Source organism: Brienomyrus brachyistius, unplaced genomic scaffold (genome assembly GCF_023856365.1).
Source record: "Brienomyrus brachyistius isolate T26 unplaced genomic scaffold, BBRACH_0.4 scaffold138, whole genome shotgun sequence".
In the NCBI taxonomy this organism is placed as follows: domain Eukaryota; kingdom Metazoa; phylum Chordata; class Actinopteri; order Osteoglossiformes; family Mormyridae; genus Brienomyrus; species Brienomyrus brachyistius.
In genome coordinates this window covers 166,157-177,107 of record NW_026042413.1, presented here as the reverse complement: position 1 = coordinate 177,107, position 10,951 = coordinate 166,157, and the positions used below count along the sequence as shown (strand labels likewise).

At 46.8% G+C, this 10,951-nt stretch overlaps 1 protein-coding gene across 2 annotated transcripts; it reads left to right on the top strand.

The window, feature by feature from the left end:
- The first annotated feature begins 1,104 nt into the window (after window positions 1–1,104).
- Window positions 1,105–10,024, top strand: LOC125727957 (splicing factor U2AF 65 kDa subunit-like). 2 transcript variants are annotated; one of them, XM_049004957.1, is made up of 10 exons: window positions 1,105–1,153; window positions 3,119–3,293; window positions 3,641–3,744; window positions 3,993–4,144; window positions 4,495–4,611; window positions 4,699–4,837; window positions 6,071–6,150; window positions 9,098–9,220; window positions 9,312–9,398; window positions 9,584–10,024. In XM_049004957.1, exons 1-10 carry the CDS (start codon window positions 1,105–1,107, stop codon window positions 9,959–9,961), a joined length of 1,404 nt encoding a protein of 467 aa, XP_048860914.1. In that variant the 3' UTR covers window positions 9,962–10,024. The 2 variants fall into 2 exon arrangements, with proteins under 2 accessions (XP_048860914.1, XP_048860913.1); XM_049004956.1 differs by having other exon boundaries at window positions 9,312–9,426; window positions 9,585–10,024.
- Window positions 10,025–10,951: the final 927 nt, after the last annotated feature.

The window sequence follows — 10,951 nt, the reverse complement described above, 5'->3', positions numbered from 1 at the left end:
GCCTTAATTTCCAAAGTCAAACATGTTTTTATTTAAATTGTGCATTAAAAATTGAATATTAATTATTAAATATTTCAAAAGCAATGCTACCTATGGAGCGAGTGAATAACTACTTCAGCATTACACAGAGAGCTTCGCGAGGGGCTCCGTAAAACGTACAGCATCCAGTTCGATTTTGGAATGTGAAATACATCGGAATATTTAAGAAAATATAAGATTGCTGTTCAGTTTACCTTGGAAAGTCGTCCTTTCCGTTCGACCGGGCGGTTTTTCTTTTAGGTGAATCACCAAATTTACTGAAATACTACTCACTCTCTGCTGCTCTTTTCCAAAATCCAGTTGTGTCGACTGTCGGTAGTGATAAGGGTAAAACGTCATTGGAGGCGTCGAAACAGCGACAAAACATCAACCAGCGGCCGAAAGAATATTACATCCGTACTGTTAAGCACTACCATTGAAAATGAATGGGAAAAGTTAAGGGAAGTTAAGCTAAACTATTCTCGCCGCCCGCGCGGGAGACCGGGGTTCGATTCCCCGACGGGGAGAGTCTGCATCTTTTTGCCTCGGTCTCAAAAGGCACCAAGCTAGAACCGGCCCCGTGTTAGTGGAAACGGGGCTTGTGACTTGTACTCATGCATAATATTCTGCGGGTCGCTCAGCAGCGCAGCATATGAAACTAGACTCGGATTGTAAGTGTGTGGTTTTGATAATTGATGTATGGATGGATGGATCCTTAATAAGAGATATAAACAATAAGGTCCAGTCGCCAACTAATCATGTAAAATACGTCATAAACTCATGGTTGTTAAACCCAGAATAAAAATGAAGACGTATAACTAGGAAAGTCAACTTGCACATTTCAATTTTGGTTCGATATAATCACGTTGTCCTTAACCCTCCAGTGCAGGAGGGGACGGTAATGCGCATCGAATGTTTCCGAACCTGTGTGTGATACAACCGAGGAAGAGCCGATGACTTCGGGGGAGGAGGGGCAGGCGACTCGGAAGAAAAAGCAGCAGAACCCAATGCAGCCTGTAGCCCATTCAAAGGCCTACTGTTGGACCTCTGCTTATTTTGCAATACGTCTTTAGTACGGACTGAAAAATGTCCGATTTCGATGAGTTTGAGAAGCAGTTAAGCGAAAATCGGCAAGGTAAGTTTGGCTTTGAAGATCGGTGTATGCTCCCTGTTTTAGGGTAATAAAGTGGCCGGCGTGTCCTAGCGCCGAGGATGGTGCGGAGGGCACTTCTGCTGGTTCCGAAAAGAAAAGCGCGGCTGGGAAATCGGTGCCTTTTATCCGAGCGCTCGCCGATTCTGAAACCTGCCCGATTCTTCTTCTCCCAGCTGCCGCAGGATCCCCGAAAACTGACCGCTTTGGTAAATCAGTGACATTCTTTGCTTGGCATTGTTATAGAGATCGCTAGGCCTGCATCCATCAGTGCCCGGCGTACATAACATGGACATTTCAATGAAACGTTATTGGGGTGCACTCGATGTGAAAGCCTGCGGTTTTATTTATTTAATTATTTACCATTATACACTTGGATCATAAATTGCGACCCGCGTATTTTCATTCGCAGTAACACACTATGCATGGATGTTTGTTGCAAGCGTTATATTTTCAAGATCACGTTTAAAGTTTTATGCAAATAAAAACGACCACGACCACTTGATTTAAAGTCCGCACTTAATAACAGTGTTAGTTACTTGGTTTTTAAATACTACGACGAGTTTTCTATATAATGATATGATTTTGTCTCTTTCCGATGCACAATAGCCTTTCCCTTGGGTCCGAAATGCTGGCCCTGTCATCCGTACAGAATAAGTCTTTCTCACACGATCGCCGTTTCTTCATGATGTATAGACTCTAAAAATCAGCCGCGTTCCCTGGAATCATAACAACTGCTTTTAGGTCGTTATTGCAAAGTCTTGCACCTGTATCTACCTTTACAGCGGATAGCAGTAACTAACAATGATGTACAGTTATATAACAATACACATATAACTTCATTAAAGTTCAGAGAATCCAGTAAACTGAATAAACTTAAGCCATACTAACGCAACTGAAATATACAACATGCGTTACAACGGAGTCGAAAGTAGGATTGATTTATGTACCTATCAAATGGCAATCTTGTCATATCAGCTCCTTATCACTAAATCACTAAAATGTCATTCGAAACGACCTGATTCGGCTAGACGAGCACTAAGTGCCGCCGTGTTTGATAAACTAGCAGTTCCAGTCATTCATATCTGCGCTCTGACTATGCCTGCGATTGCGGTAATTGGTTATTACCGATTTACGTAAGATGCATTGGCCGCTCCGTGTCTGTACTTTTGCAGCGGTGCATTACCGTAACGCTGTTATAACTGATGCATGAAGCTGATTCCTCGAGCAGCACCTGCGTTTAAATGCTTCACTGAAAACTGCACCTTCAGGGATTTATTTAAGCTTCTATATGAAGGACCTGCTGGGATAGAAAGGTGATATTTTATTGCTAGTTTAATAAAGTGCTGTCTGTCAGATTGAAACGATATTAATTACCCATCCATCGTCCAACCAGTTATCTTAGTCAGGCTCCCCTGGAGCCTATTCCAGGCAAATTCCCCATACAGAGAGCAGAGGCAAAATTCAGGCCTCCAGACTCGGAGGCGTGAGGCAACTGTACTCACCACTGTGCTCCTATATCATTAATTAGTCTGGTTATGTTTTTATTGTTTCACAACAGACTGACATTCAAGGGGATGTCCTTGTGCCCTTGAAATTATTAGCCATTGAGAGATGGGTGTGTTTGTTTCAGGAGGGTGTGATTGAATATGTGAATTGAATGGAGGTGCTTCATTCTGGTGAGGAAACTGGGGAGTTAGACCCCGTACCACATCTTGGTCTCCGTAAGTGACTTTTAAGGCATAGCGCTGGGTCAGTCAGCATCCAGCACCCCAGGGAAGTTGGTAATATGATTACTCTGTGACTCATGGGCTTCAAACCCACAACCATCCGGACACACATTCATAATCCCTCTGAGTTACACATCTTGGATTTATCGAAATGGATGGTAGGGGGGCAGTCATGTCGCTCCGCCCACCGTCTCACTGGTACCACGGTGTCGTCCCCCAGAGCGGGAGAAGGAGCGACACAAGAAGCGTAGCCGCAGCCGGTCTCTGAGCCGTGGCGAGAAGCACCGCCGCTGGAGCAAGGACTCCAGGGGGCGGAGTCACGAGAAGCGCAGCAGCAGCCGCGACCGCAAGGGTCGTGACCGACGGAGCAGCTCACGCGAGCACAAGAAGCACAGGTACCCCCCCTCACGGTCCCGGTTACAGGCACTGAAGCTGATATCTAGCATGGTTTGAGGCCTCTTAACAAGTTTCTTTCACAATCAACCAATTGGTTTCTTCGTGGTGGGAAGGGGGACTGTACCCATATTAAATTTTAACTGGCGTTTATAAGTAGCCCCCGCCATAGCGATGGGACCTCAAAGCCAGCCTAAAAAGTGGCGCATGGTCACACCCTCATGACCTTAAACTGCCTGCGATCCAAAGTTAAATGTAAACATTCTGCCATCTGTTTGTTTTTGCCAGATTCTGAGTGTTTACACTGTATTGTTTGGGGAAAACAACCTTCTGTTTTGTGTTTGGGCAGCTACTCTCCTCGGAGAAGCCGTAAGAAAAGGACATACAAGTACTGGGATGTTCCCCCTCCGGGATTCGAGCACATCACCCCCATGCAGTACAAGGCAATGCAAGGTTTGGATGCGACGCTTCCATGTGTGCTAGTTCAGTATTGCAAGGTTATGGTATATTGGTTGCAATGAAAGCATTTATTCTGGAGTGCCCTCCTCCCCCCTGCTGGTCAAAGAGGGAATAACACTTGGGATGATTTCAGACAGTGTGAAGAGAGCTTAAACCTAGGGGTTAGAAGCAAATGAAGGCGACGATCCGGATGTTCTGGCCGTCCCTGGTTGGGGTCTTGAAGCCCTTTCTCCTCCCCACAGCTGCAGGGCAGATCCCCACGATAGCTTTACTGGCAACATCCACCACCAGCGGCGTGGCAGTGATGCCCACCCAGGTGCCGATGGTCGGCAGCCAGATGACCCGGCAGGCCAGGCGGCTTTATGTCGGCAACATCCCCTTCGGCCTGACGGAGGTGAGTCCAGGCAAAGTCCCGCGTTGCCTTCTGTCATGCATACTGGTGTCATGTGTAGCTCAGTGAGTTAGGACACTGAGCCGGTCACAAGAAGGTTGTTGGTTCAAATCCCTTGGGCAGCAGAGTGATTTCACCATTGGGCCCCCGAGCGCAGCCCTTAAGCACTATTTGCTCTAGGAACTGTCTGGTCCTGCTTCTTCAATGAAATGTATGTTGCTTTGGATGAAAGTGTCCGCAAAATAAATAGATAAATGTACTAGACTTGTCAGTCATTTTTTTTCTCGTTTGCCTGTTTTGATGTCTTCAGACGTCTGCCTGTCTTCATTCAGTGTGTCTGCCTGTCTTTTTAGGAGGCCATGGCGGATTTCTTCAATACCCAGATGCGATTGGCTGGCTTATGTCAAGGTCCCACCAATCCCGTCCTCGCTGTTCAGATAAACCAGGACAAGAACTTTGCCTTCCTTGAAGTAAGAGTCTTTCCTGCCTAATGGCTGCTGTGTCCAGGCGGAGACCGCAGCCTTCCCTGATTAACGACGTTCTTCGTTCTGCCCTAGTTTCGGTCCGTGGATGAGACCACGCAGGCAATGGCCTTCGACGGCATCATTTTCCAGGGTCAGTCGTTAAAAATCAGGCGGCCCCACGACTATCGCCCCCTGCCTGGCATCTCAGAGCAGCCCGCCTTCCACGTACCAGGTCCGTTTTGCTTGTCGCCGTCATAACCTTAATCTTTATTTACCTTTGAAGAGCCGATCGGCAAGGCCAGTTTTTTGTACTCGTTACGGACTGACTGTCCTTCGCAAGCTGCGGATGTCTTGTCATATAAAGAGGGAGACTTTCACTTTTATTTACTTAATGTTGTAAATATTTAGCAGACAGTTTTATCCAAAGTGAAGAATGTTTTTTTTTTTTTTTTTTTTTTGAGAAATCAGGGTCAGCCTGTCCCTAGAGCAAACTCGCCGGCCCAGTGGTGTGATCACCAGTGATGTGAACCAGTGATCTTCTGATGATAACGCTGGCATCCTAACCAGCTGAGCCACACACACACACACACAGCTCAGTCACTCACTTCTTACTGTTAACATAGGGGTGTTGTGTGGCTCTGTGATGTTTGCCCATGAAAAGAAGGTTGCTGGTTCAAATACCAGGGTTGGCAGAGTGATTTCACCACTGGGCCCTTGAGCAAGGACCCTAACCCCCAAATTGTTCTAGGGTTGCTGGCTCCTATTCTAGTTAAAAATTCTGGACACACCTACTGAAAATGACTTGTTTTTCAGCAAGATAATGACCCAAAGCCCACCTTGAAGGTTATGCAAGTAGCTTATTACCTTGTGAACTAGGAAAGAGATGGTCCCCACAGCCCCCCAACCTAAACTCTATAGAGCTGGTTTGGGATCAGTTGGATGAGAGTAAGAGTAAGGTAGCCAGCTTGCGCGCAGAACTTGTGGAAACTCGAGGACTGTTGGAGAAACGGTCCAGGTGGGTACATATGTTAGCTGGTTGAGTCCGCAATGCTGTCATCGAAGCCAATGGCTCCTATTTTGAAGAGACAAAAATTTTGTCTTTGCAGTACTTCATATGCATAACTTCCATGCCCAAAGGCCTTTTACTATAAGGTGAATAACAGCTAAAATAGAGACAAATGCATTAAGAGCAGGTGTGTCCATACTTTTGACTGGTGCTGCATGTGTCAGCATCTCCCATGGAGAGCAAGATGGGAGAGACAAAAAACAGTCGTCAAACTGCCCCAGTATTTAGGTATTTTTTTGCTGGAGTTACATTTATCTGATATTATATAGGAGATAACGACGTCATACTGATTTGAAGTTGGCTTATTTCACTCGCGCCGTTTGCTCGTGGTCATTATCCGGCATGTTGACGGTTTGCTGTGATCGGCCGGCTTTGGGCGCCGTGCCGCTCTGTCTGCAGGGGTCGTCTCCACCGTGGTTCCAGACTCGCCACACAAGCTCTTTGTCGGAGGCCTGCCCAACTATCTCAGTGACGATCAGGTACCCCGCCCTCAGTCTCTGTCGCCGGGGAGCCGACCCACAACCCTCCTGTGTTTCTGTCCCACTGCTGCACGTGGAACTCAAGCAGGCATGCACACACACGCACACGCACGCACGCACGCACGCACGCGCACGCACATACATACATAAAATAAACACTCGTCTCTGTGTAACTGATTAGTAGGAAAAGAAAGCCTGTCAAAGTTACCTCACCGCTTAAAATTCATTACAAGATACTGGGGGGTCAAATGTCAGCATCATGTTTAAAGCTAGCTGCTGAAAATAGCCGCACATTTGAGGTTTTTTTTTATTTTTTTTAAAGATATTCATGGGATTTATTAAACATTTATTAGACATGTAGGTAATGAGTTGACAGTTACATTACGCTCATTGTTTATCCAGCTGTAAATTATGAAGATATTGAGACCCCGCTAATGTAAAAGGTACGTTTCCCAAAACCTCATGTTATCGACTTGCATAGTTGGAACCATTCAGTTGTTATCTAATGTTGTTAGCAAATAACCTTATTAGCAACAAAGGCTTTGGGAAACGTGCCTTACAGCTGGCGGCTTGCCAAACCAGTCACGTAGCCAGTCCCTGTGCTGCCTGTTGCTGGGTACCCTGGAATATTTGTATATCGGGTTAATTGCTGAGTGTTAGTCGGATGAATCAGCCGCGTCGTTTTGCTGCATGAAAATTTAAAATCGAGTCATCTGCGCGTCACCTAACTGACGAATACCTCCACATTGCCGTACACCTGTGTTTGCCCAATCCCAGTCCTCGGGGAACCGCCGACTGTCCACATTTTCGCTCCCTCCTAGCTCCCAGCCAATCAGGAACACCGAATACCTGGTACAGGTGTGCTGAGAGGAAGCAAAAACGTGGACTGACCGGGGGGGTACCCCCGAGGACTGGGCTGGGAAACACTACCATAGACTGTGCTTGAAATGTGGGGGAGATCGACCAAGTCCCCAAACGCTTCAGTATTCGCAGACGTGCCGTGTCTCACGTCCATGTCCGCACACTGAGAACGATGACTTCACATCCCGTTAACAGCGATGGGGAGCTGCGGAAGAATCGTTCCCTACATTGCTGTGTCGCTCGAAAGGCAGAAAATACTTCGGACCTTTTTCCCGGTGAACGATTATCAGCTTCACTGGAGTTTTCACATCGTGCCCCATGCCCTATTCTGTTATGACGTCAGTGATGGATAATATTACCATAACAACATGCACAGATGAGGTCGTCTTACTCTGAAAGTGTTGAAAGGGTCACATTTTAGACATTTTCTACTTCTCATTAGCATCTTTTATGATTTTTTTTTTTTCTTCCTATATCGCCACCCCACTGAAATCGGCCCATTATAGACATAATCCATACAGGCATTTAATAGTTTACCTATTTATTTTGCAAAAGTTAATCGCAAAACGTTTTGCGTCCACCCCTGCATTGTAACATTTTGAGCTCCGGTGTCCCACTCACTTTAGCCTAAACTGTTAAAAATGGCAAGACTCAGCCCACAAGATAGTGATCGCGGTTTCAGTGAAAGGTAAGTGAGAAGTGCAGTCAGTTTGTTTTTCTTTGATTTTTTCCCTTCTTTTCGGATTGTCATCGTAATCTTTCTTATCCAGTGTGAGTCACATGTAATCCAAGTCAAGAGGAAGGCTGTACCAAAGCAGCACTGGGGGGAGAGAGTTTGAATCCAGCAGAACTGTTAATGTATTTCACGTCAAAGCCAGTAAATGTGCCATAGACAGGTGAAATGGAAACCGCTGCTTGTATCCTGGTGTTTACATTTTTTTTGCAGTCCCTGCTACCGCTTTGATACTTACAGCTCTTTCATTTTTGTTTCCCACTTTGTCCCCAGCTAGGGGCCTGTAAGATCGTTAAGTCTTCGCTCATAATTTGTTCAGTAGTACTGACCTACTGCTGCCATGCCAACATGTAACACAAGGCAAGTAAGACATTCCGTCCCTCGCACGGATATCCTCCCTGTCGACGGCCTGCCCCTGTGGGGGGGCTCTGTCCTGGAGTGCTCTTAAGCATATGGGGTCCTTTTTTTGGGGGTTGAAGGCTGGGGAGAGACTTATTATGCTGATCACAGGGTATAAATTAGATTTTTTTTTTTTTTGCCCCTAAGAGAAGGTAGGAGGTAGCGCCCTCTTGTGGCTGCCAGTGTCCCAGGTGACTCCTTTCTGAAGTCAGTGGTTAATGCGGCTTTACAGTAGATTCCTGTAGAATAAGTGAGGAATGATGTTAGCAGAGCTATTTCGTCCTGTTTGGCTTCAAGCCGTGGCCCCTTTAGCAGGACCCTGTGGCGGCTCTTAGCTTTACCTGTGAGTTTATCTCCTGTAGGCTTTGTCCCTCTAATTAACTGCACCAATGTGGTTCTTGGTTTTAAGAACAGGAAGTCAGTGATTCGGCTGGGTTTGTGTTCTGCCGAGTCGCCCCCCCCCCCTCCACATTGTATACATGGAACACTTAACATATAATTAGCTGTTTTTATTTAGTTTTTTTTTTTTATATACCATCTAGCTTAATTATTGTGGCCCTTAAAATCAGATGCAACTCGGTCCATATTTCAAAATTCGTAGTTGGAATTATCAGAGAACTTGATTAGGAATTCAGTTGTGTTGTATATGCTGTAGGATGGGGGGGGGGAATCTGTGTTATCATTCATTGACAAGAATCAAAATAGTTACTTTTGTATGCTCCCAGTAAGTAAGTCATGCAGAAAGGGCACAGGGGGCTTTGAGCTCTAGTGTTGCACCGTAATGTCGAGCCACTTGTCATAAAGCCATTTTCCTGATGTCTTCACTGTTTCCTCATGTCGTTTTGCAAAGTTTAACATGCTGCTTCTCCCACAGTTAAGATTAGCATTTCTAGCGAGGCGCCGTGCCTGGACTGTCGGGCTAATCGCCCCCCCGCGTCTCCTCCTCTTGCCCAGGTGAAGGAACTCTTGACGTCGTTCGGACCTCTTAAGGCCTTCAACCTTGTGAAGGACAGTGCCACGTCACTGTCTAAGGGTTATGCTTTCTGTGAATACGTGGACATCAGTGCCACTGACCAGGTGCGTGAGGTGGGGCAGCAGCTGGAAGGTCTGGGGTGACTCGGGGCTTCCGGATGGAATTGCTGACGCTTGTGTGGGATGCATCCCGCAGGCCGTGGCTGGACTCAATGGCATGCAGCTCGGAGACAAGAAGCTCATCGTCCAGCGGGCAAGCGTGGGGGCTAAGAATGCCAACACTGTGAGTATTTGCCCTCGGCTGCCGCCTTTCTGATGTCCTAAACCCAACTTGGTTCCTGGGTGCCTCCCAGGAAGCTTAATGCCCCTATTTCTTGGTTTATTTGGGTCCATGTAAATTTCTCGCTGTTACTCGAGACGATTGGACGATCAGGGGGTATCTGACACTCTTGTCGCCCCCCGGGACAGACGGCCATCATCGAGACGCCGGTGACGCTGCAGGTTCCAGGGCTGCAGCGGCTGCAGAGCTCCGGCATGCCCACGGAGGTGCTGTGCCTCCTCAACATGGTCATGCCCGAGGAGCTGGTGGACGACGAGGACTACGAGGAGATCCTGGAGGACATCCGGGAGGAGTGTTGCAAGTACGGCAACGTGCGCTCCATCGAGATTCCGCGGCCCGTCGATGGCGTGGAGGTGCCTGGCTGTGGCAAGGTGGGACCCGTACTCTCCTGTACCAGTGGCAAAAAGAAGACCTCTGTAGGCACTAAACACAGGCTCATGGGAGCATTTCTTGCACAAAAGTGTTTTGAAAACGGAATAATTTTTTGTGTAAGAAAAACAATCTGATTGGTTCAGATAGACAGACAATCTGATTGGTTCAGATAGACAGACAATCTGATTGGTTCAGATAGACGACGGACAATCTGATTGGTTCAGATAGACGACGGACAATCTGATTGGTTCAGATAGACGACGGACAATCTGGTTGGTTCAGATAGACGACGGACAATCTGGTTGGTTCAGATAGACGACGGACAATCTGGTTGGTTCAGATAGACGACGGACAATCTGGTTGGTTCAGATAGACGACGGACAATCTGGTTGGTTCAGATAGACGACGGACAATCTGGTTGGTTCAGATAGACGACGGACAATCTGATTGGTTCAGATAGACGACGGACAATCTGATTGGTTCAGATAGACGACGGACAATCTGATTGGTTCAGATAGACGACGGACAATCTGATTGGTTCAGATAGACGACGGACAATCTGATTGGTTCAGATAGACGACGGACAATCTGATTGGTTCAGATAGACGACGGACAATCTGATTGGTTCAGATAGACGACGGACAATCTGATTGGTTCAGATAGACGACGGACAATCTGATTGGTTCAGATAGACGACGGACAATCTGATTGGTTCAGATAGACGACGGACAATCTGATTGGTTCAGATAGACGACGGACAATCTGATTGGTTCAGATAGACGACGGACAATCTGATTGGTTCAGATAGACGACGGACAATCTGATTGGTTCAGATAGACGACGGACAATCTGATTGGTTCAGATAGACGACGGACAATCTGATTGGTTCAGATAGACGACGGACAATCTGATTGGTTCAGATAGACGACGGACAATCTGATTGGTTCAGATAGACGACGGACAATCTGATTGGTTCAGATAGACGACGGACAATCTGATTGGTTCAGATAGACGACGGACAATCTGATTGGTTCAGATAGACGACGGACAATCTGATTGGTTCAGATAGACGACGGACAATCTGATTGGTTCAGATAGACGACGGACAATCTGATTGGTTCAGA

What these genes read in the sequence shown, in the direction of transcription:
- LOC125727957 (XM_049004956.1), top strand. Translation starts at nt 1,105, where the DNA reads ATGTCCGATTTCGATGAGTTTGAGAAGCAGTTAAGCGAAAATCGGCAA. An exon ending in CGCGAGCACAAGAAGCACAG is followed by an intron (nt 3,294 to 3,640) that starts GTACCCCCCCTC and finishes GTGTTTGGGCAG; the next exon opens with CTACTCTCCTCGGAGAAGCC. An exon ending in ACTATCTCAGTGACGATCAG is followed by an intron (nt 6,151 to 9,097) that starts GTACCCCGCCCT and finishes CCTCTTGCCCAG; the next exon opens with GTGAAGGAACTCTTGACGTC.